A 26,156-nucleotide genomic window follows, 5' to 3' on the forward strand; every position below is an offset into this window, starting at 1 on the left:
GAGAGAGCGTGAGAAAGAAAAGATAAAAAGTTGTGAGAGAGGGGGAAAAGAAAAGGAGAGGAAGAAAGAAATCCAAAAAGAAATAGAAAAACAGAAGGAGAGAAAAGAAAGCGCAAAGGGTAGGAAGAGAGAAAGAGAAGAGAGAAAAGGAAAAAAAGGAAGTTAGAGCAAAAGAAGTTAAAAAGACAGAGAGAGAAAGAGACAAAGAGCAACAAAGGAAGAGAAAAAGAGAGACACAGAGAGTGAAAGAGACAGAGTGGGAGAAAAGGGGTGGAAAAGAGAGACACAGAGAGAGCGTGAGAAACAAAAGATAAAAAGTCATGAGAGAGGGGTAAAAGAAAAGGAGAGGAAGAAAGAAATCCAAAGAGAAATAGAAAAACAGAGGGAGAGAAGAGAGAAAAGAAAGCGCGAAGGGTAGGAAGAGAGAAAGAGAAAAGGAAAAAAGGAAGTTAGAGCAAAAGAGGTTAAAAGACACAGGGAGAGAAAGAGACAAAGAGCAACAAAGAAAGAGGAAAAATAGGGACACAGAGAGTGAAAGAGACAGAGTGGTAGAAAAGGGGTGGAAAAGGAAGAGAGAGAGGAAGAGAGAGCGTGAGAAACAAAAGATAAAAAGTTGTGAGAGAGGGGCAAAAGAAAGGGAGAGGAAGAAAGAAATCCAAAAAGAAATATAAAGACAGAAGGAGAGAAAAGAGGAAAGAAAGCGCAAAGGATAGGAAGAGAGAAAGAGAAGAGAAAAAAGGAAGTTAGAGCAAAAGAAGTTAAAAAGACACAGAGAGAGAAAGAGACAAAGAGCAACAAAGGAAGAGAAAAAGAGGGACACAGAGATTGAAAGAGACAGAGTGGTAGAAAAGGGGTGGAAAAGAAAGAGAGGGAGAGACCGTGAGAAACAAAAGATAAAAAGTCGTGAGAGAGGGGGAAAAGAAAGGGAGAGGAAGAAAGAAATCCAAAAAGAAATAGAAAGACAGGAGAGAAAAGACAAAAGAAAGCGTGAAGGGTAGGAAGAGAGAAAGGGAAGAGAGAAAAGGAAAAAAGGAAGTTAGAGCAAAATAGGTTAAAAGACACAGAGAGAGAAAGACACAAAGAGCAACAAAGGAAGAGAAAAAGAGAGACACAGAGAGTGAAAGAGACAGAGACAGAAAGTGGGAGAAAAGGGGTGGACAAAAAAGAGAGAGAGAGTAATAAATACAAGCACAGTGTCTTTGTTCGAGGCACCTGTCTTTGGCAACATCAAGTTGACATATTTCAACCTGCAGCTTGTTTTTCTCTTGCGCTTCTCTGAGTGTTGTCTCGCGGGCTGGATTCAATCCCTTAGTGGGCCTGATCTGGCCCGCGGGCCGCCTGTCTGACACCTGTGCTCTAGCAGTTACAAAGGAACGTAATTACTTTTCTCTGTAACCGACCAAGTGTGCATTTCACACCTAGGCCTTCAGCCGTGCTATGTCTGAATCATGGGCGTAACCAGCCCGTTTTTCAACCCAGGCACCCCAAAATATTATAGCGTTTTAAAAACTGTTTTCCAAATCAAGGACATACGATGAAAAACGGATTTAAAAAAAAAAGTGATTTGATTGATTTCTAGCACCGTTCTCGCCGCTCTCCCTGCTTTTCTTCAGCTCGTTCTCCATCCAGGCCCCGGTGCTATGGAACGCCCTGCCTCTGAAAATAAGATCTGCAACCTCAATGGAAGTTTTTAAATCGAGGCTTCTATTCCAAAGCTTATGATCGATGCCCACCTCATATTCTGTATTGTCCTGTCTTTTTCCGACCGCCTGCCTGGTGGTGATACGAAGAGAGAGAGAGAGAGAGAGGGAGAAAGGGTGGAAAAGAGAGAGAGGCAGAGAGAGAGAGTGAGAGAAAAAGGGTGAAAAAGAGAGAGAGGCAGAGAGAGAAAAAAGAAATACAAGTACAGTGTCTTCGTTCGAGGCACCTGGCTTTGGCAACATCAAATCGACATATTTCAACCTGCAGCTTGTTTTTCTCTTGCGCTTCTCTGAGTGTTGTCTCGATGCCGATGCACTAACCACTCAGCTGCCGTACTGCACTTTGAACTCATCAAATTTCAATAATATTCAGAAATATAACCACATTTTACTCTCAAAAAATAATTTTTATCCGTACACCAAATCCACCTATGAGGGGACAGGTGGCAATGTAAATCTGTGTTTCTCTCAGCAATGAGAGAAAGAAGCTCCTCATAGTTTACTTTATTTTTTTGATCCAACGCTTTTATCATGACCCGGGTCGTGACAGGCTTGCTAGCTGTGGAGTTGTCCAAACTTCTCTTCCTTCAGCCATTACGGTTTAACAACACCGCTATTTTTAGATTACAAGATGGCGGCGCGCGCGAGTGCAGCGGCTTCACATGTCTCTCCAGTTACGATACCAAACTGTATGTAACATCCTACATGCTGACATTTCTTGTGTAAATATCGTGTCAATTATAACTATAACCTTACCCTTCTTGTTTTATAACCTTATCTTCTCTGTTCCATTATCTTCTTGTTTTTTTTTTACCTCACTGTGAATGTGTGAACCTGGAGTGTCATGCCCAATTTCGTTGTCACAATATGTTAACCCATTTTGTAACAATAACAATAAAGGTATATTCTATTTTATTCTATTAAGTCAACACAACAATATATTTGCTTGTGCAGATTGCTTCACAGGCTGCTTGGCAGAGTTATCACCAGCCAATTATTCCTCTTCCTCCTCCTCAAGTTTAACAGCTGTCGGCATTATTTCTTTAGTGCATTACCGCCCCCTAGCCAATCACAATTTGTGCAAACGCTGACATTTCCCTTCTCCGGCTAGAAGGCCCTGGTTTCACCAACTCGAAATCTGATTGGTTGAAGACACAGCTTTATCGAAAATTATTTCAATCTACACGGCCTGCAGAATTGATTTTGAAGGCCTAGCGCATTACCGCCCCCTAGCCAATGTGTAAACGCCGACATTGAATGAATGAATGAAAATTTTATTTCGAACATAAAAATAAAAACAGGACAAAAACAATGAGTCAACAACGAAATAATGTCCCACAAAATGTTCGAAAAGGGGTAGTCAGAAGCAGATGCTTATTTTTCCTACCCCTTTATCTTCCCTATTAAATACATTTTATAGATAGCTCCCTCTTGTGTACAATACAACAAAATCTCATGGATATACTTATTACATAGGTCAGATATCAATAATTATAAGTTACAATAATCACATATTTTATACACTAATCTTCGCAATACCCATCCCTCAACGTCATAATGCGCATAATGTCACTGCGGCACCAGTGATAATATCAATAAAAATAAACACAATATTTATAACAGTTCTGATGTGATAATAGCACAATAACAACAAGTTAGCCATGGTTTGAAGTGCAGTATTTCCAGTCTCCCTCATATCCCATTTTCTTCATCTCTGTATTTCGCCAGTAATGCTTTTTTGTATTTAAATTTGAACACATGGATATTTGGACATTGTTTGTTTTCATTTTGCAAATTATTCCAAAGTCTGACTCCACACACAGACACACACATACTTCTCCTGGTGGTTCTCACCTTTGGGATTTTGAATTCACCACAGCCCCTCAAGTTATAATTTCCCTCTTTCCGAGTGAATAATCTTTGTATGTTTTCTGGCACTATGTTTTTGTTGACTTTAAATAACAGTTGTGAAGTGAAAAATTTTATTAAATCATCCAGTTTCAATAAATTGGACTGCATGAATAAAATATTGGTATGATCCCGATATCCTACCCTGTGTATGGTTCTTATTGCACGTTTTTGAAGGATAAAAAGGGGCTGTAGTGAACTTTTGTAATTATTTCCCCAGACTTCTGCACCATATGGTAAATATGGCAGAACGAGAGAACAATATAATAAATACAATGCATTATAATGTAAAAGAACTTTGGTTTTATTAATTATTGAAATGCTTTTAGATACCTTTGTTTGTATGTGTCTGATGTGTGTTTTCCAACTTAGTTTATTGTCTATTATGACCCCTAAAAACTTAATTTCTGATACAATGTCTATTGTGACACCATCCATTTTTACTTCTAAATTTTGATTTGCCTTACGATTACCAAAGAATATTACTTTGGTTTTATTTAAATTTAAAGATAATTTATTTATATCCATCCATACTTTTAGGTTAATTAGTTCACGATTAATACAGGTTACCAAATCCATATAGTTATCATTTGAATAGAAAATGTTAGTGTCATCTGCAAATACTACTATTTTCAATAGTTTTGAAACATTAAAAATATCGTTAATATATAAATTAAATAGCTTTGGTCCCAGGATAGAACCCTGTGGTACTCCACAACAGATGTCCAAATATTCAGATGAAAACTCTCCCATTTTTACATATTGCTTCCTCCCCGTCAAATAACTTTAAATCCATTTCAAAGCCACTCCCCTGATGCCATATCTTTCCAGTTTTTTTAATAGTATATTATGATTAATGGTATCAAATGCTTTTTTAAAGTCAATAAATACCCCGACTGCGTATCTCTTCTTTTCTATACTGTGGGTGATTTCTTCTACTGCATCAATAATTGCCATTGTTGCTGATCTGTTTGCTCTAAAACCATATTGACTTTCATTAATCAATTTATGTTTATCTACAAATTGTTCCAGTCTATTATTGTAAAGTCTCTCTAATATTTTAGAGAACTGAGGAAGCAGAGATACCGGTCTATAGTTTGTAAAAATGTGCTTGTTCCCATTTTTGTATATTGGTATAACTTTTGCTATTTTCATTTGATTTGGAAATGTGCCTGTTAGAAATGATAGATTACAGATGTAGGTCAATGGTTTCACAATGCTGTTTATAATTTGCTTAATTAGTACCATATCAATGTCAAAACAATCCATAGACGTTTTGTTTTTACAGTTGTTAACCACGTCTAAGATTTCTGATTCCGTAACCCCAGATAAAAACATGGTCTTGGAGTTCATTTTTATTAGTGACTCAAATTGTTTACCACTGCACTCTGGGATATTTGCAGCGAGCTCTGGTCCAACATTTACAAAATAACTATTGAAATTCTCCACAACTTGATTTAAATTATAATTTTCACTGTTCTTATCAATAAAATAGTTTGGATATGCATTGCTTACATTCTTTCCTTTTATTATACTATTTAATATATCCCAAATACCTTTGATATTACTTTTGTTATGATGTAATAAATTGGTATAGTATAATTTCTTGCTTGCTCTTAATATTCCTGTCAATTTGTTTTTATACGTTTTATACCGGGTTTCGGCTTCCTTAGTTCTTAGTTTAATAAATTTTCTATATAAGTAGTTTTTTTTCTTACAAGCATTATGTAAACCCTTAGTTATCCATGGATGATTTACAGATTTATTCTTAATATTAATTTGTCTCATTGGGCAATTTTTGTTGTACTTGTTGGTGAATATTTCCAAAAATATGTCCTCTCCAACTAGAAGGCCCTGGTATCCCCAACTTGAAATCTGATTGGTTGAAGACACAGCTTTATCGAAAATTATTTCAATCCACACGGCCTGCAGAATTGATTTTGAAGGCCTAGTGCATTGCCGCCCCCTAGCCAATCATATTTTGTGCAAACGCTGACATTTCCCTTCTCCGGCTAGAAGGCCCTGGTTTCACCAACTCAAAATCTGATTGGTTGAAGACACAGCTTTATCGAAAATTATTTCAATCTGCAGGGCCTGCAGAATTGATTTTGAAGGCCTCCAGGTAGCTTTTTGACCCTGCCAACAAATGTGATTGGTTAAATGATTACATGTGAAAACACACATCTGAAAGCAGCACAAACAGAGGAATACAATAAATGGGCAAGGCTGGGATCCACCAACAAAATACAACTGAAAACAGTTTTGCTCTCTACCACAGAGTTCAAAGTCATGTAATTTCTCCCTACTGACATTCTGATATTCTCCCTATTGTATTTATTTGGCTTAATTTCACCCTACTGCTGATAATCTGATATTCTCATATTGTTCCTACAGTAGATACTCTCATCCAAGCCATTTCACAACTATAAAATAAGATACAGTACTGTAATCAGAAGTTTATATGTGCATACATTTGTGGTTATGCTCCACCTGTGGCAAATGGTCGGCAGCGCGTGGGAAGGGGCGTGGCTTATACAGGAACAACAATATTAACGGAGCAAACGTGAGCACATCATTTATGGTAAAAGAACTGAATTTTCTTGTTTCATTCAAAATGATTTTGCAATACACCATACCTGGTGGGAAAAAGAAAACATATTGGACATTACCCTAAAACCAAGAAGAAAATATTTGAGCTGTCTGCAGACAAAATGGATATGGGGTGTCTCAACTGGTTTTTAAGCTGTCAAGATTGCACAAGCCAAGAAATATGAAGTTGGTGTACAAATTTTCTTCTATTTCTTTTGTTTTATGGCTATTTTCAATCAGTTTTAGGGGGTCGGCTTGTGAGCGGGGTTGGGTAGGGTTACTTTAACTGGATTACTTTCAATTACTTTTGGATTACTCCAATACCAAATATGCTAATAAAAGACAGCGAGCGTGTTGCTAGCGTGTTATTTCCGATCCCGAGGAAAACAACTTTGATGGCGTCAGTTATAAGGAGGAAGATGAAGACGGTTTACTGTGATTTTTAAAAGTACGGTATAGTTTTTTTATAGACCCGTTTACTGTTTTGCGAGCGTGTTGCTAGTAGCGTGTTGCTACCTGTCACAGTCACGGTTTGGGATGAAAGTTATACTATTATTGTTAAAGCTTTGAAAACTCTCTTGGTGTACCGTCTTTCTTTGTAAATATGTGTAACCATGTATAATATGCAGACATGGGGACTTGAGACTTAGTGACTTGGACTCGAGTCGACTCGAGTCGCTGTTTTTATGACTTGTGACTTGACTTGGACTTGGCAATCTAAGACTCGGGACTTGACTTGTGACTTGACTTGCCCAAGAAAAAAATACTTGGGACTTACTTGGGACTTGAAGGTGAAGACTTGAGACTTACTTGAGACTTGCACATGTGTGACTTGGTCCCATGTCTGATAATATGTATTTGCAACTGTATATTTTTGTAATGTATTTATTTTAGAAACTTATTCTGATATGTTTTGCACAAGCAAATGAGAAAGAAGGGGCGGGGCAAAAGCAGGCTGACGGGAAGTGGAGTAAAGGTGAGACGTGTTTGTGGACGCGGCCGACAATAGTGGATATATATTTTTCCCACCCTTACCTTTGGAAATATACACTTTTTTCCTTGGATTACTTTCAACGGGCACCCAGACTCTGCAGGTCTGCATTAAACCTTAAGTTAAGGTATCATTTTCCGTTCATTTAGCCGGGCGTGGTTTATGGACTGCGTACTTTATTTTTAGTGACAATCGTGAACCATAAAGTCGGGTTTGGGTTACTTTTGTGATTGTGTTAATGTGGGCGCATGCGGCTTATATACAGGTGCGGCTTGTGTACGTATAAAATCAGTTTTACTCTTAAAATGTGGTGGGCGCGGCTTATAATCAGGTGCACTCTATAGTCCGGAACTTACAGTAGTTGCTTAGTAGTACTTTCAGAGTAATAGGCTGCTTTTGGGTGTCAGTAATCTGGGAGTAACACAATTACCTATTTAAATGAAGTCATCTGTCGCTGTAACTAATTACTTTTTTTCAGTAACGTGCCGAACACTGCCCACAAGAGAACTCGTGGTTAGCCCTTCATTCAAAGAGCGTCAGTGTAAATTACGAAGTGAACAATAACTGCCCATTTCCCCGCCTGTTGCGCGCTCAACTTTTTTTCTATTCTTTCCTTCTTTCTTTCTTCTGTCCTTTCTAGCAATACTTCTCGTTCTTGTGCAAGGGAGAAGGAAGTTAGCATAGCGCGGGAGACAGAGTAAACAACTGCAGAGTGACTTTCTGCGAGTAAAGCAGTAGTGGGAAACTATTTCGAGTCGTGGGACGCATTAGATTAGAAAAATTGGCCGAGGGGCCGATCGTGAAGTCCTATCAATAGAATAGAATATACCTTTTTTTGTCATTGTTACTGTGTCTTCAACCAATCAGATTTCGAGTTGGTGAAACCAGGGCCTTCTAGCTGGAGAAGAGAAATGTCAGCGTTTGCAACAATTATGATTGGCTAGGGGGTGGTAATGCACTAAAGAAATAATCAATTCTGCAGGCCGTGTAGATTGAAATAATTTTCGATAAAGCTGTGTCTTCAACCAATCAGATTTCAAGTTGGGGATACCAGGGCCTTCTAGCTGGAGAAGGGAAATGTCGGCGTTTACACAAACTATGATTGGCTAGGGGGCAGTAATGCACTAGGCCTTCAAAATCAATTTTGCAGTCCGTGTAGATTGAAATAATTTTCGATAAAGCTGTGTCTTCAACCAATCAGATTTTGAGTTGGTGAAACCAGGGCCTTATAGCCGGAAGAGGGAAATGTCAGCGTTTGCACAAATTATGATTGGCTAGGGGGCGGTAATGCACTAGGCCTTCAAAATCAATTCTGCAGGCCGTGTAGATTGAAATAATTTTCGATAAAGCTGTGTCTTCAACCAATCAGATTTCAAGTCGAGGATACCAGGGCCTTCTAGCTGGAGAAGGGAAATGTCGGCGTTTGCACAAACGATGTTTGGCTTGGGGGCAGTAATGCACTAGGCCTTCAAAATCAATTCTGCAGGCCGTGTAGATTGAAATAATTTTCGATAAAGCTGTGTCTTCAACCAATCAGATTTCGAGTTGGTGAAACCAGGGCCTTCTAGCCAGAGAAGGGAAATGTCGGCGTTTACACAAACTATGATTGGCTAGGGGGCGGTAATGCACTAAAGAAATAATGCCGACAGCTGTTAAACTTGAGGAGGAGGAAGAAGAATGATTGGCTGGTGATAACTCTGCCAAGCAGCCTGTGTAGCAATCTGCACAAGCAAATATATTGTTGTGTTGATTTAATAGAATAGAATAGAATATACCTTTTATTGTCATTGTTACAAACATATTGTGACAACGAAATTGAGCATGACACTCCAGTTTCACACATTCACAGTGAGGTAAAAAAGCCAAGAAGATAAAGGAACAGAGGAGATAAGGTTATAAAACAAGGAGGATAAGGTTATAGTTATAATTTACACGATATTTACACAAGAAATGTCAGCATGTTGGATGTTACATACAGTTTGGTATCGTAACTTTATATGTTAGATTTCTTGATTATGTTTTAAAATAGATCGAATTGGTTTCAAAATGTTCACAAATAAAGCAAAATAATATATTAGGACCCCTTTTCAAGCACTTAATTCGATATTTGTTTTTTTTAATATAATTGTATTTTATTTTGTAATATTTTCGTAGTACTTCTGCAGTCAGATTGTAGTCTTTCCACAGTAGTATTTCTTTTTTGTCACGAGGGAGACCGGACCAGAACGGAGGCAGGAGGCAGGAAGGGAGAACTCAATTGCGTTGACGATCAAAACTTTTATTTACCAAAATAAAAGTCGTCCAAAACTCAGGGACAAGACAGAACAAACAGGCTTTAACAAAAACCTGCAAACACAGGTTTCTTCCGACTCAAACAAAACAGGACAGAGCAAAACAGAACGGGAAATGCAGACAGAAAATGCAATGAGCCAGCACCCGCAAAACCCCAAAGCCCCCTTAAGAAACAAACGCGATCTGCTTCAGCTGTTGCCCAGGGGGGCGGGGCCAGCCGGTTGCCACGGCGACCATGCTGGACACGACATTTTTATAATTTCCATAATAGATTTTTAATAGTATTTCTGTCATAATACTCCTTTAGTAGTGTTTTTGTATTATAGAATAACTGTGGTAGTATTTTGTAGTATTTCTATAGTACATTTCTATTCAGAATGAATGCAAAATAATATATTGGGTCCCTGTATTAAGCATTCAATTTGATATTTAGTGTTGTAGTTATTTTGTACTATTTTTGTAGTAGTATGCTTGTTGTAGACCAGGGGTGTCAAAGTCATTTTAACTCGGGGGCCACACAATAGAACAAACATTCTGTCGGGGGCCGGACTAGTAGTATAAAGAGAAAGAAAAACAGAGATAAAGAAATAAGAGGAAGGAAAATGAGAGAGGGCGGGACAAAGGAAGAAAACGAGAGAGAGGGAGAGAGCGTGAGAAACAAAAGAGATAAAAAGTCATGAGAGAGGGGGAAAAGAAAGGAGGAGGAAGAAAGAAACCCAAAGAGAAATAGAAAGACAGAAGGAGAGAAAAGAGAAAAGAAAGCACAAAGGGTATGAAGAGAGAAAGAGAAAAAAGGAAGTTAGAGCAAAAGATGTTAAAAAGACACAGAGAGAGAAAGAAACAAAGAGCAACAAAGGAAGAGAGAAAGAGAGACACAGAGAGTGAAAGAGACAGAGACAGAAAGTGGGAGAAAAGGGGTGGAAAAAAGAGAGAGAGAGAGTAATAAATACAAGTACAGTGTCTTTGTTCGAGGCAGCTGGCTTTGGCAACATCAAGTCGACATATTTCAACCTGCAGCTTGTTTTTCTCTTGCGCTTCTCTGAGTGTTGTCTCAGATTCAATCCCTTAGCGGGCCTGATCTGGCCCGCGGGCCGCCTGCTTGACACCTGTGTTGTAGACACACAAAGTGACTTTAGGGACAAAGTTGGCACTAGTTTATGTTTTGGCAGGCCGAATAAAAATGCCTAACGCGCCTGGCATAAAGAAAAGTAAAGTTGAGCCACTTTCTTTTTTTCTCTTGTGCGCTGTGAACCAGATAACATTAAAGCTCTTTGTCGGCGCCGACAAAGCTTTTATAGCCCTTTGAGATCAAAGATTGCGCTAATTCACACATACCTGTAGATCTATATACGAAAGCCACTTTTATCTCAAAGTGAAATCTTCAGTACAGGGTTGGGTAGGGTTACTTTAACTGGATTACTTTCAATTTCTTTTGGATGACTCCAATACCAAATATGCTAATAAAAGACAAAAGAAACTAAATAGGAATAAAATGATGACCAGGGTTGGGTAGGGTTACTTTAACTGGATTACTTTCAATGACTTTTGGATGACTCCAATACCAAATATGCTAATAAAAGACAAAAGAAACTAAATAGGAATCAAATGATGACTCACAACACGTGGTAAGCTTTCTCTCCTGGCTTTGGCCTTCAGGAGAGTAAAATATTTACAAATACAGAATAGTCAAAAATGTTTTCTCTATGCCGTAGTGCAACCCAACGTGTGATTCACATTCATCTTTTTCGGCCAATCGCAGGCTTTGTTTCGCCCCTTTAGCCTATGCGAGCCTGTAAATGATAAAAAGGATCCGCCCCCTTTAACTCCGAATAACTTTAGCCAATAGTGACCGATTCAAATGATGATTGACACATTGGTTAGGAAATGAAACGCTGACCACATCGCCTACGAGGAAAAATCTAGTCGGCGGCTGCTTGCCTTTGTTGCGAGACCTTGCGACTTAATATTGATCCATATATAAGGCGCACTGTATTATAAGGCGCATGGTCAGCTTTTGAAAAAAATAAAGGCTTTTAAGTGCGCCTTATAGTGCGGAAAATACGGTACTTTCAATTACTTTTGGATGACTCCAATACCAAGTATGCTAATACAAGACAAAAGGAACTCAATATGAATAAAATGATGACTCACAACACGTGGTAAGCTTTCGCTCCTGGCTTTGATCTCTTTGATCTCCGGCAAAGGGAACATAAAATGCGACAGAAACAAAATGAAAAGAAATCCAAACAGCATTTTTGCCCCTTCATGTATTCATGCACAAAATCTAGTCATTTTATTCATATTTCGTTTCTTTTGTATTTTATTAGCATATTTGGTATTGGAGTAATCCAAAAGTAATCGAAAGTAATCCAGTTAAAGTAACCCTACCCAACCCTGGTCATAATTGTATTCATATTTAGTTTCTTTTGTCTTTTATTAGCATATTTGGTATTGGAGTAATCCAAAAGTAATCGAAAGTAATCCAGTTAAAGTAACCCTACCCAACCCTGGTTCAGTATATGATTAAAACTTGGTGGACTTTATTTGAAACGGAAGCCAGTCGAGCCAGTTGAGCAACTTTTTCTGGAAAGATGATTAATAGTTTATCATTTTTATACACGCCTCAGATCTGCATGGGTGCAGCGTGTGTCTTATGATTAAAATTTTGTTTTGGTACAACCCACCGACCCCACCCACATGCCCTGCAAATACATGGGCTCTTTTCACTTAGAAAGAGGGTGGCGCATGGGGGGGTCGATGCTTTATTTGTAGAAATGTGTCTTCTCATTGTATTAGTTCCTCCATACGCGACCGTATTGTCCTAGTCACTTGTAATTACTATCAGGCCTGATGAGCCTTTTGTCCCAGGGCAGCCATCAAAATAGTGACCTGTTACACACTCAAGGGCATTGGGCTGCAGAGTTGCTTTGTAATGCTGTGAAGGGACGGCTGAGAAGAAAAATTAACTTGACTGTTTTCGGCCGTAATGAGTAAAAACATCGGTGTGTGTTTACCAGGCAGGGAGCATACTATTATTGAGAGCAGTGTTCCCTCTAAACTGCACACGTGCGCAAGAAAATCTAGCCAGCGCACAAAAATAGGGGCTCGAAATGACTAATTAAGAAGCGACTTAAGTCAAAGTGACAGTGCATGCAGGTAAAAATACACGGGTTCCCCCGACGTTGTGTCCTAAATGCGGTATTTTGAAGTCGAGTCAAAGTAGAACGAAGTTGAGTAAAGTCAGTAGAGTTTGTCGAGAACCGGCTTCTTCGGCTCGGCTCACTAAAAGGAACCGGCTTTTTCGGGTCCTAAACGGCTCTTCGGGTTGTTTTTGCTTCTTTAATCCCAACATGACCAAATATTATGTAAAATTATGCACAAAGTGGCTTAAAGGAAGGGGGGAATAGAAGAAAAAAGAAATAAATACCAAACATGAAAAAGTAGTGAAAAGCTGAGAAAAAAAGAAACAAAAGGAAGAGAAAAAAAAGAAGGAAAATTTTAGAAAAAAGCCAGAAAAGAAAGAAATGTAGGAAAAAAGTCAATAGAGAACAAAAAGAAAAAAGTAACAGCTCGGAAAAAATAAACACAAAGAGATTTTTTTTAAAGGAATTTTTACAAAAAGTAGAAAAAAAACACGGAAAAAAGAAGAAAAAGTTTGTGTTGCATTCCAATAATTTCCAATTATATTAAGTGAATCTTGTTGCCAACATTGTACTTCCACTAAAAAATGTAATTAAGTACAGTTCTGTATCTTACAACCGACTCAATAAGCCCCCCAAAATGTTAATATTATGCGACAAAATATATATGCAAAAAAAAAGAAATGGAAATCTTGTGAAAGAGTTGTTGTAAAAACAAATGATGTTTGTAGGCCGTACAACCTTTACAATAATACATTAGTCAATTCATTCAAAAGTGAACATTTTTTTGCATTGCCGGAAATTCAGCAAAATTTAACTTGATGTCAAGTTTTGGACATGTTTGATAATGAATTATCTTGCCACACTTGGGATTTCTGTTGCTCACCGTTGTTTTAAGCGTTGCTCACCGACTTTGTGAGAACGCTCAGACCCGTAAAGAAAATTACAGGGAACATTGATTGAGAGTGTATCATCTGGCATGTGATTAAATTGATCATGTGGTGGGTGGATTGTTTAGGTTTCAAATGCCACACCTGTGTACACATAGATTGTGGCTTTTGCCATGTTTTCAATTCAAACTTTATTGCTAAAGCAAGCTTCGGTCAAGATAAATATGAAAAGCTTGGAATTCAGGCCATCCCATATAAAAATTTGATTTGCACTTATGCAAATGAATCCACCGCCTCGACTTGCAGCATTTAAAAGACTTGACGCGAACATACCGACAACAGTTGCCCGCACCTCAGGGGTATTATTTCAAACTAGAGCATGTTATCCGAAACCAAACTGAGGGTAGCCTGATCCAGGCTGACTCGACTCAACGCATTGACTCGCCGCCCGGGACATTTGCATGAGCGCGATTGGACAGGTTAAGAGCGAGCGGCCATTTCGACTCAAGCTTCCCCCCTTGCAAAGCATTGTGTGCACAGCTTTGGCTCATTTGAATTTTGCTTTTAGTGATGGCCTCTGGGCTGTGGAAAGACACCCTCCCTGAACTCTAAGGCGAGAAACGCCAACAAAACCAGATCCAGGGCGGTTACCGTAAATTCCGGACTATAAGCCGCTACTTTTTTCCCAAACTTTCAACTCTGCGGCTTATTCAGTGATGCGGCCAATTTATATAATTTTTCTAACGGGAAGAGAGAGCGTGTTGCTAGTAGCGTTTTGCTACCCTTCACAGGCACGGTTTGGGATAAAAGTTATAATTATAAGTTATAATATTATTATTAAAGCTTTGAAAACTCTCTCGGTGTACCGTCTTTCTTTGTAAATATGTGTAACCATGTATAATATGTATTTGCAACTGTATATTTTTGTAATGTATTTATTTTAGAGACTTATTCTGATATATTTTTCACGGCGAATCAAAAAGAAGGGGCGGGGCAAACGCGGGCTGACGGGAAGTGGAGTAAAGGTGAGACGTGTTTGTGGACGCGGCCGACAATAGTGGATATATATTTTTCCCACCCTTACCTTTGGAAATATACACTTTTTTCCTCGGATTACTTTCAACGGGCACCCAGACTCTGCAGGTCTGCATTAAATCTTAAGTACCGGTATCATTTTCCATTCATTTTGCCGGCTGTGTTTTTTGGACTGTATCGGGTATGGGTTAATTTCGTGTTTGTATTGCGTAATTCAATGTGGGCGCATGCGGCTAATATACAGGTGCGGCTTGTGTGTGTACAAAATCGGTTTTCCTCCCGAAATGTGGTGGGTGCGGCTTATAATCAGGTGCGCTCTATAGTCCGGAATTTACGGTAATTTGATTTGGGAAAAGCCAAAGAGAATTCGACTATTTTTCTGTAATAGGTCATGCAAGGAAGCTTTAATTGGTGTTTGTTTCTGAGTGGTGAACGTATTTCGGTCAGCTGCATGAACTGTTTAACCAAGTCAGGAGGGAAAAGACGGGCGCTGGAACACTTCGTGTCCAGAATTAAGAAAAGATCTAAAATATAGCTAACAAGTCAGGAACATTATAATGCCGTACAGTGAGGAAGTGCCAAATGTGTGTCGTGTCATGGTGAGGATCGCCCCCTCCTTCTGCACAGTTGCTAAATTGACAATTTGACAAGAAAGTGTGTTTACTGAACCTGATGAACCTGAACATAAACTGCGGTTGGAAACTTAAAGGGTAACTAAACACAGAATTTAAAAGTAATTCGTTGTCTGTCTGTCTCTGTCTCTCTCTCTCTCTCTCTCTCTCTCTCTCTCTCTCTCTCTCTCTCTCTCTCTCTCTCTATCTCTCTATCTCTCTATCTCTCTATCTCTCTGTCTATATATCTATATATCTATATATCTATATATCTCTCTATCTATATATCTCTCTATCTATATATCTCTCTATCTATCTATCTCTCCATCTATCTATCTCTCTATCTATCTATCTATCTATATATCTCTATATCTCTATATCTCTATATCTATCTATCTATCTATATATCTCTCTCTATGTATCTATCTATCTCTCATGTAGTCGTCAGAAATTACACAGTGTCTCTTTCTATATATATATATCCCTCTCTCTCTCTCTCTCTATCTATATATATATATATATATATATATATATATATATATCTCTTTCTATCTCTCCCTCTCTCTATGTCTCTCTCTCTATATCTCTCTATATCTCTCTCTATATATATCTATATCTTTCTCTATATATCTCTCTCTATATCTCTATATCTCTCTCTCTATAAATATATCTCTATCTCTCTCTCTCTCTACCTATCTATCATCCCGGAGATCCTGGTGGAGAAACTTGCACACCTAGGACTCTCTCCCTCCATCTGCCACTGGATAATGGACTTCCTCTCCAACCGCCCACAGTCGGTGAAACTCGGTACCCACGTCTCTCCCACCCTAACACTGAACACTGGCTCCCCCCAAGGTTGTGCACTGAGCCCCCTGCTTTTCACCCTCTACAGCTCCGACTGCTCACCGACCCACCCCACAAACACTATTATTAAGTTTGCTGACGACACCACCTTGATCGGCCTCATCTCTGAAGGGGACGAGGCGGCATACAGGGATGAGGTTGAGTCACTTTCAACGTGGTGCTCGGAAAACCACCTCATATTGAACACAACAAAAACAAAAGAACTGATTCTGGATTTCAGAAGGAATAGCAGGAATCCAGCACCACTCATCATAAAAGGAGACTGCGTAGAGAGAGTCCACTCGTTCAAATTTCTGGGCGTGCACATCGCCGACGACCTCTCCTGGTCTGCAAACACCAGAGCGGTGGTAGGGAAGGCCCAGCAGCGACTGCACTTCCTGAGATTGCTCAGGAAAAATAACCTAAAACAGCAGCTGCAGGTGTCTTTCTACAAAGCCACAGTGGAGAGCATCCTAACATACTGCATCACGGTGTGGTATGCGGGGTGCACAGCAGCAGACAGGAAAAAGCTCCAGAGGATCATAAAAACAGCCCAGAGAATCGTCGGCTGCTCTCTGCCCAGTCTGGAGGACATTGCCTGCTCTCGCTACCTCAGCAGAGCAGAAAACATCGTCAAGGACTTTTCTCACCCCGGCCACCATCTCTTCGACCTGCTGCCTTCCGGCAAGCGCTACAGGTCACACAAAGCAAAAACGAACAGACTCAGAGACAGTTTCTTCCCCACAGCCATTACCACCCTAAACAGACACCGCACAAACAACTGAAAACTGTTGCAAAAAAAAAAAATACCTCACACGTATGTAAAATGGTACTCACGTACATGCTGTCTGCACTATGTTTGTTCACTGCTCAACAGACACCGCACAAAAACTGAAAACTCGTGCCAACACTACCTCATACAAAAATAATGTTACTCAAGTCTTGTTCTTGCACATGTCGACTGCACTACGTTTAATGCTCAAATTGCACAATGTCTGACCATTCCTTTTTTTGCACTATGATGTCTATGCTTGCACCAATGTATATGCGGACTATTTTTGCACCATGATGACTTTGCACCAAATGCAATATTGCACAACCGTTACGATACAACGTTATCACGACAACCCTGTATGTAACATCCCACATGCTGACATTGTGGTGTAAATACCATGTAAATTATAACTATAGCCTTATTCCCCTTGTTTTATAACATTATCTTCTCTGTTCCTTTATCTTCTTGCTCATACCCTCACTATGTGTAAAACTGGAGTGTCATGCCCAATTTCGTTGTCACAATATGTTAGCCCATTTGTAACAATGACAATAAAGGTATATTCTATTCTATTCTATTCTATTCTATTGTATCTATCTATCTATCTATCTATCTCTCATGTAGTCGTCAGAAATTACACAGTCTCTCTCTCTCTCTCTCTCTCTATGTCTCTCTCTCTATGTCTCTCTCTCTATGTCTCTCTATATCTATATCTCTCTATATATATCTCTATATCTATATATCTTTCTCTATATATCTATATCTATATCTCTATATCTCTCTCTCTATAAATATATCTTTATCTCTCTCTCTCTCTACCTATCTATCTATCTATCTATCTATCTATCTCTCATGTAGTCGTCAGAAATTACACAGTGTCTCTCTCTATAAGTCTCTCTCTCTCTCTCTCTCTCTCTATCTTTCTAGCTCTCTATGTCTCTCTCTCTCTCTCTCTATATATATATATATCTCTATATCTCTCTCTCTATAAATATATCTCTATCTCTCTCTCTCTCTACCTATCTATCTATCTATCTATCTAGATCTCATGTAGTCGTCAGAAATTATACAGTGTCTATTTAGGCTAAACTGGTTGGGAATTTATCAGGTCTGAGAAAAAGTCACTGCGGTTAACACATTTTAATTATCAATGGTTATGCTGCAAGGAGTCATTTTAGTATTCATCTGGTTTCTTGTCCTTTTGTGATTGATTCATCAAATCATTTTTCATGCTCCCTTTTAAAATAGGAAATGATTTCAAATTTTAAGTGCAAAAAATAAATAAATTAGGCACGGCTTATAAAATTCATGCAAAAAATAGAGGGAAAAAAAGTCTGAACGATTGTTATGCAAATATGAAGCAGATATTTGCAAATATTTATTAGTTTGACTAACACAAATACAACCTGCTTGCTTTGAGGGCTACAAAACCTGAGGATATTCCAAAGAAGTGATAAAAAAAAAATCAAAAACGTGGACAATTTGAATTTTACAAGGCTTTAGACTGATTATCTATCCATTATCTGCACCGCTTGTTCCTTAAACTGATTAATCAATCAATTTAATAGTTGATCAATTGACCCATTCACTGCAGATAAAATCGATGGCAGCGGATTAGTTAATACCAATGACCACTACTGCTGTTATAGTGCAGCAAATGGGTTAATGCATACAGCGGCTGAGTGGTTAGTGCGTCCGCGGTACAGTTCTGAGGTCATGAGATCGAACCTCCCTGTGTGGAGTTTGCATGTTCTTGCGTGGGTTTACTCCGGGCACTCCGGTTTCCTCCCACGTTCCAAAAACATGCATTTCAGGTCAATTGGCCGGTTTAAATTGTCCCTAGGTGTAAATGAGCAAGTGAGTTGTCTGTCTCTGTGTGTCCTGCTATTGGCTGGCAACCAGTTCAGGTGTCCCCTGCCCACTGCCCAAAAATGGCTGGGATGGGCTTAAAGGAATATGGAAGTTTGAATTTGGGTTTTGTCTTTTGGACTCTCTGTGTTTTCCTGAGTAGATCACGTGGGGTAGCTCTCAGGCAGCTGTCTGGGGGCCGAGGCGGAGGAGGTTGACGCGCCATTCTTCCGGGAACGGGAGACCAATGGGAGCTATCCAAGTGGCGGAGGAGATGCTTTGCTGAGCAACTCGGAAGAAGGAGAAGAGTCGGCTTTTGGAAGGAGAGGCGTGCAGAGCTGTATTGATTTGTGTGTTAGAAATAAATGAGTGAAAATGCCGGCTTCTTAAGAACTCTCTATGCGCGCAAATTGTTTGGATGAGAGGTGATTGGGAAAGGTCACAAATTGGAGTCAGATGATTAATTGAAGTTTGTGTTGATTTAACAAGAAATTCCAACAGGCTCCAGCACCCCCGCGACCCTACTGAAGATAAGCGGTGCAGATAATGGATGGATGGAGTTAATTAAAATGATGTCTATAGCTGTCAACTGCACATCTATTTTTTTACATTTTATTTGTCATTTTGATAGATAAACATCACCAAGTTTAAATAAGTTTTGAATATAATCCTATACAGATATATACAGTCCAAGTTTGGAAAGTGTCATCCCTTTTGCATTTCCTTTTAAAGGGTTTTTTTTTAAAACATTCAAAGAGCACAAAAGTCAAGTCAGGTCATGTTTATTTGTATAGCCCTTAACAGGGTTGGGTAGGGTTACTTTAACTTGATTACTTTCAATGACTTTTGGATTACTCCAATATGAAATGAAATGAAATGATCTGCATTTCTATAGCGCTTTTCAAGTCAATGACTTCCCAAAGCGCTTTACAGTGTGCTCCACATTTCCCAATAGCGGCCTTGCAGCCATGTAAGGCGCCTACCTTCTTATTGGGGGTATTAGGGGTTCAGTGTCTTACCCAAGGACACTTCGACATGTAACACGGACGAGTCGGGATCTGAACTGGGATTCCTTGATCCCAAAACGAGCGCTCTACCTCCTGAGCTACTGCCGCCCCAAAATGAAATGATCTGCATTTCTATAGCGCTTTTCAAGTCAATGACTTCCCAAAGCGCTTTACAGTGTGCTCCACATTTCCCAATAGCGGCCTTGCAGCCATGTAAGGCGCCTACCTTCTTATTGGGGGTATTAGGGGTTCAGTGTCTTACCCAAGGACACTTCGACATGTAACACGGACGAGTCGGGATCTGAACTGGGATTCCTTGATCCCAAAACGAGCGCTCTACCTCCTGAGCTACTGCCGCCCCAATACCAAATATGCTAATAAAAGACAAAAGAAACTAAATATGAATAAAATGATGACTCACAACACGTGGTAAGCTTTCTCTCCTGGCTTTGATCTCCGGCAAAACGAACATAAAATGCGACAGAAACAAAATGAAAATCAATCCAAACAGCTTGCCGACATCATTTTTGCCGTTCCATGTATTCCGTTACTCCCTAAGCCTGCACAAAATTTAGTCATTTTATTCATATTTAGGTAATTTAGTCTTTAATTAGCATATTTGGTATTGGAGTAATCCAAAAGTAATTGAAAGTAATCAAGTTAAAGTAATCCTACCCAACCAGACTATTATTACAGCATCCCCAAGTATTACTCCACGTATGTTATTCAAAATTGTCTATTGTTTCTTTCTGTCCTAATTTTTAAAACATCATTTGTTTTTGTGCATTATGTTTTAATCGACATATTGCTTCATTTGCTTTCTGCTTTGTATTAAAAAAAAAACGCAGCTAACACCAAATGTTAAGCTGTATGGAAAATACGACGGCGTAAACAAACTGCGAATGCCACTCAGAAACAATGTATCGTATTCAATAGTCTTTTTTTTTTCTCTCAAGGCCAAATCTGATGAGCCACTCATTCATCTTGCAATCTGTCCACTCCATCTGGTTAATCCATCCAATCGGTTACTTTTTCTCAAAAAGACTTTTCAGAGGAGAGAAAAGAATGTGATTATTTTTATAATTGAGTGAAAAATGCTGAAATGTATTTTAAAACATTTGGTGACCAGCGTGAGGTGGTTTTGTGATAATCACAACCCCCTGCAATATTTTCCATTTCCTAAGTGTGGCTTTTTAGCTTTGAGACGCCCTACAAACATTTAAAGTGTGATAATGCGCTTTATGAATTAATCATCTTCCATATTTTTTTTAGAATGATCTTTTCTTTCCAACCACATTACGACAAACCTCAGCAGGTGTCTCTTTTTGCTCATTTTACCCAACTATCAGTCTGTTCTACTATTCAAATCATGCCAGTGAATGAGTATTTAGAGCATGCTTTTTTTTTCAAATAAGATGATTTTACATTTCCAATCTTTTCTTTTTCATAAATGTCGGTGGCAGTAGCTCAGGAGGTAGAGCGCTCGTCTTGGGATCAAGGGATCCCAGTTTGAATCCCGGCTTGTCCGTGTTACATGTCGAAGTGTCCTTGGGTAAGACACTGAACCCCAATACCCCCAATAAGCAGGTTAGCGCCTTACATGGCTGCAAGGCCGCTATTGGGAAATGTGGAGCACATTGTAAAGCGCATTGGGAAGTCATTGACTTGAAAAGCGCTATATAAATGCAGATCATTTCATTTTCATTTTCATTTTTCGGCTATAGCACATACCCACGCATTCACACAAAGGTATCATGTTTTTTCTGACGGCACACATTTGGTAAAACTTCAATAATGTGTTTTTTGATACATATATTCACTTGCTTGGAAATAAAGAAATTTCAGTACACCGTGGATTAATGACTTTATTTTTTGAAGTTGGTTTGTTTTGTTGAGTCATTAGGTTAATCACTGAAACAATAAATAAAGCACAGTATTTATAGAGCAATTCCCGAGTGAAAAATATAGACTGAAACCAGTGCACAAATAGTTGCTATACTTTTCGTGGACAATATCTCTGTGTTATTTGTGATTGCAACATCCTTTGCTGTCTGGTAATCCTAGAAGGGGGATACCACATGTGCGGTCCCTTCTCAAGGTTTCTTCATTTTCCTCAAGTTGAGGTTTTTTGAGTTTTTCCTTGCCCTCATGTTGGTTCCAGATCAGGGGATGGTGTCATAACAGCTCTTTGAGACTCTTTGTGATTAAGGGCGTCACAAATAAAAATGACTTGACTTGACTTGACTATACCATAAATCCCATTTCATGTAATCACCGACAGATATCATGCAAAACCAAGATCAAAGAGTAAAGGATTCAAACCAACATATTGAGTTGATGGCATTAAATATTATTATAGGTACTTTTAGATGCTTATTGCTACTGAGACAGCGCTGATCAAGGTAACAAATGATCTCCTAATGTCAATGGATTCTGGCGCTTCATCACTTTTGCTGCTGCTGGATCTTAGTGCTGCTTTTGACACAGTGCGCCACAATATCCTACTAGAACGGTTGGAAAAATGGATTGGTCTCTCAGGAACCGTCCTCTCGTGGTTCAGATCCTACCTCTCAGATAGGACGCACTGTGTGAAATATGGTGAAACGACATCTGAGCCCTTTAATGTTACCTGCGGTGTTCCGCAGGGTTCTGTGCTCGGCCCCCTACTTTTCAACATTTACATGCTTCCATTAGGTGATATTATCCGCAAGTACAATATCAGCTTCCACTGCTACGCAGACGACACTCAACTATATCTTCCGTTGGAGGAATCTTCCACACTAAACTGTGGAAATTTGGAGGCCTGTCTCACTGAGATAAAAGAGTGGATGTCACTCAATTTCTTGCGTCTTAACCCTGAAAAGACCGAAATGTTAGTCATTGGTCCTTCTAAATGCCGTGACTTCTTCTCAAAAACTGCTGTGAACCTTGACAAATGTCACATCACACAGAGTGACTCAGTTAAAAATTTAGGTGTCATATTTGACCCTGATCTATCATTTGAGATGCATGTAAAGCAAATTACTAGAACTGCCTTCTTCCATCTTCGCAACATTGCTAAAATCCGTTCAATACTGTCTCAGTCTGATGCGGAAACAATAATTCATGCATTTGTTACCTCCCGTCTCGACTACTGTAATGCACTACTTTCCGGTCTCCCGAAGTCCAGAATCAAGTCTCTTCAGCTAGTACAAAATGCCGCAGCGAGGCTTTTAACTAGGACAAAAAAGTACGATCACATAACACCGATTTTGGCTAACCTGCATTGGCTCCCAGTTAGCCAAAGATGTGACTTCAAAGTTCTCTTAGTACTGTACAAAATCATACATGGACTTGCTCCCTCTTATCTTTCAGATCTGATCTGCCGCTATGTCCCGGTCCGAAGCCTGCGATCTGAGAGTGCCGGTCTTCTGGTGATCCCGAGAGCAAAGAAGTCTTCTGCTGGTTCGAGAGCGTTCTCCATCCGGGCACCGGTGCTGTGGAATGCTCTTCCCCCTGAGATCCGATCTGCAACCTCAGTGGAAATGTTTAAATCTAAACTTAAAACTCACCTCTACTCTATTGCATACGAATAACCTACTCCTCTTGTCGGTTGACAATAGTCTGTGTAATATAGTGTAACAATCTGTGAAGCCCTTTGAGACTCTTCGTGATTTAGGGCTATACAAAAATAAATGACTTGACTTGACTTGACTTATTTATAATGGTGACCAGGGTTGGGCAGGGTTACTTTAACTGGATTACTTTCAATTACTTTTGGATTACTCCATTACCAAATATGCTAATAACAGACAAAAGAAACTAAATAGGAATAAAACGATGACTCACAACACGTGGTAAGCTTTCTCTCCTGGCTTTGATCTCTTTGATCTCCGGCAAAACGAACATGAAATGCGACAGAAACAAAATGAAAATAAATCCAAACAGCTTGCCAACATCATTTTTGCCGTTTCGTGTATTCCGTTACGCCCCAAGCCTGCACAAAATGGAGTCATTTTATTCATATTTAGTTTCTTTAGTCTTTTATTAGCATATTAGGAAACTGTGCGGGTCAGATGTATCGACATTTCGTTCTGTATACACGTGTACCAGAATGACAATAAAGTATATCTGAATCCGAATCTGAATCTGAATCTGAATCTATTTGGTATTGGAGTAATCCAAAAGTAATTGAAAGTAATCAAGTTAAAGTAACCCTACCCAACCCTGACGGTGACAATGTCTAGCAGTCGGTAATGAAGTTCGTGTATCATAAATATAAACTTGGAAAACGTCAAAGATCCAAAAATTGAGGAGGTGAACACCTCATGAGCAGGCATTATGGTGGAAAAGACATGAGTACAAAATGGATTTAAGATAAATGTACTAGTGTAATGAGACAGATTCCCTAAACAAATAGAAAGGTTTGATTTTCTCAAGAATCTATAAATGAACAAATATAAAATGCATTTTAGACAGGGTTGGGTAGGGTTACTTTAACTTGATTACTTTCAATGACTTTTGGATGACTCCAATACCAAATATGCTAATAAAAGACAAAAGAAACTAAATAGGAATGAAATGATGACTCACAACACGTGGTAAGCTTTCTCTCCTGGCTTTGATCTCTTTGATCTCCGGCAAAACAAACATAAAATGCGACAGAAACAAAATGAAAATCAATCCAAACAGCTTGCCAACATCATTTTTGCCCTTCCATTTATTCCGTTACTCCCCAAGCCTGCACAAAATGTAGTAGTTTTATTCATATTTAGTTTATTTTGTCTTATTAGCATATTTGGTATTGGAGTCATCCAAAAGTAATTGAAAGTAATCAAGTTAAAGTAACCTTACCCAACCCTGATTTTAGATTACTATTCCCACAATAACTGGAATAAACTTTCATGGCAACCTTTGTGTACTGTACTTTAATGTCCCCTTATTTTATGTAACATAAGTCAAAAACAAATTAATACCCGAAATTGTAATATTAAAGAAAAAAAAACATGGAAATTTGGATTAATTGTTCGTACCTTTTGTTGGATTTCATATTAATCAAGTGGCAAGAGGTGTCGGTGTGTGACACTAACTTTTTTCATTTAATTTAACTTTTGCAGTAAACCTCTTTGATATTTTTAAAACAGAAAATCGTGCGTGTGACGTCATTATAAAGCGCAAGCATCTCTGAGTAGTCTTGCGCATGCGCAGAGTCAAAACCATGGCTCCTGGATTCTGACACTAATTCCCTCAACATTGGAGTCCCCAAACAATAACAACAACGCAGCATATCTCCAACAGGGTCTATATACAACACACGAGTCAAAATGTCTCGACATAGAAACGTTCGCGGATATAACTACGACGAAGGTACTTCAACTCGACGACTTTTTTGTACCTCATGGCTGGGCCGCGACATGCTAAGCTAGTTAGCTGGGAAGCTAAATGCAGTGTTATCCAAATGGCGCAACTTGGCTAACGTTAGCTTGTGAGTTTGTTATGCTGTCGTGTCAATTAGTAAGAGTTGCATCGTGTTAATTGAATATTCTAAAATGGACTTTGGGATATTTGGGCCTGGCAAAGTGATTAAAGACGCACAGTTATAACCGTATGTTGTTAATTAGAACATGCAACGTCAGCAAACTATTTATCCATAATTTAATGAACATCCCCCCTTCGATATTTCTCTTTTCATTTAATTCACAAATAGTTCACAATAAAATCTATTTTCTTTGAGATATTATTTTCCTCGCAATTGTGTAGCCGACTCATCTGAAACACTTTATAACCAGCAGGGTTGGGTAGGGTTACTTTAACTTGATTACTTTCAATTACTTTTGGATTACTCCAATACCAAATATGCTAACAAAATACAAAAGAAACTAAATATGAATAAAATGATGACTCACAACACGTGGTAAGCTTTCTCTCCTGGCTTTGATCTCTTTGAACTCCGGCAAAACTAACATAAAATGCGACAGAAACAAAATGAAAATCAATCCAAACAGCTTGCCAACATCATTTTTGCCGTTTCGTGTATTCCGTTACTCCCCAAGCCTGCACAAAATTTAGTCATTTTATTCATATTTAGTTTCTTTTGTCTTTGAATAGCATGTTTGGTATTGGAGTAATCCAAAAGTAATTGAAAGTAATCCAGTTAAAGTAACCCTACCCAACCCTGATAACAAGACTGGTGGAATAAACAGTGCACAGTTCCAAAAACATAAATTGCATTTGTGTACTAGGACGTCATTTATGTAGTTATAACTTATTGCTTTTTCCTTCCCCCTTCTGTCTTAGATTTTGAAGATGATGACATGTATGGACAATCTGTGGAGGATGATTACTGTATATCACCTGCAACAGGTAGGTGTCTAATAACTATTTTATAGAAGTATATAACTAAACCATACAATTGGGAAACAGGTTAAAGTGTAATGGAGTAAACCCCAAATGCCTCTGAAGGCAGTGTTTGTGGAATGTCGCTAGGTGGTGAAAGAGCAATAGTACAGTGGAACCTGGGTTCTCGACCATTATCCGTTCCAGAACCC

The 26,156-nt window shown here is 38.9% G+C and overlaps 1 protein-coding gene and 1 long non-coding RNA gene across 3 annotated transcripts in view; both read left to right on the plus strand.

Annotated features, from left to right (window-relative positions):
• Positions 1-18,926, plus strand: part of LOC148346351 (uncharacterized) — a 92,408-nt gene extending 73,482 nt beyond the window's left edge. Inside the window, exon 3 of the long non-coding RNA XR_015848338.1 lies at positions 18,786-18,926. This is a non-coding gene — a long non-coding RNA (uncharacterized LOC148346351). The remainder of the gene's footprint in view (positions 1-18,785) is intronic.
• Positions 18,927-24,807: 5,881 nt separating this feature from the next.
• hbs1l (HBS1-like translational GTPase) overlaps positions 24,808-26,156 on the plus strand; it is a 45,086-nt gene continuing 43,737 nt past the window's right edge. For both annotated transcript variants that reach the window (XM_088325598.1, XM_088325599.1), the window contains exons 1-2: positions 24,808-24,975; positions 25,906-25,971. In XM_088325598.1, coding sequence (XP_088181724.1) covers positions 24,933-24,975; positions 25,906-25,971 — 109 coding nt within the window. In that variant the 5' untranslated portion in view covers positions 24,808-24,932. The remainder of the gene's footprint in view (positions 24,976-25,905; positions 25,972-26,156) is intronic.

The sequence above is a fragment of the Urocampus carinirostris genome, chromosome 20 (assembly GCF_059441175.1).
Source record: "Urocampus carinirostris isolate Australia breed hairy pipefish chromosome 20, RoL_Ucar_1.0, whole genome shotgun sequence".
NCBI lineage: Eukaryota > Metazoa > Chordata > Actinopteri > Syngnathiformes > Syngnathidae > Urocampus > Urocampus carinirostris.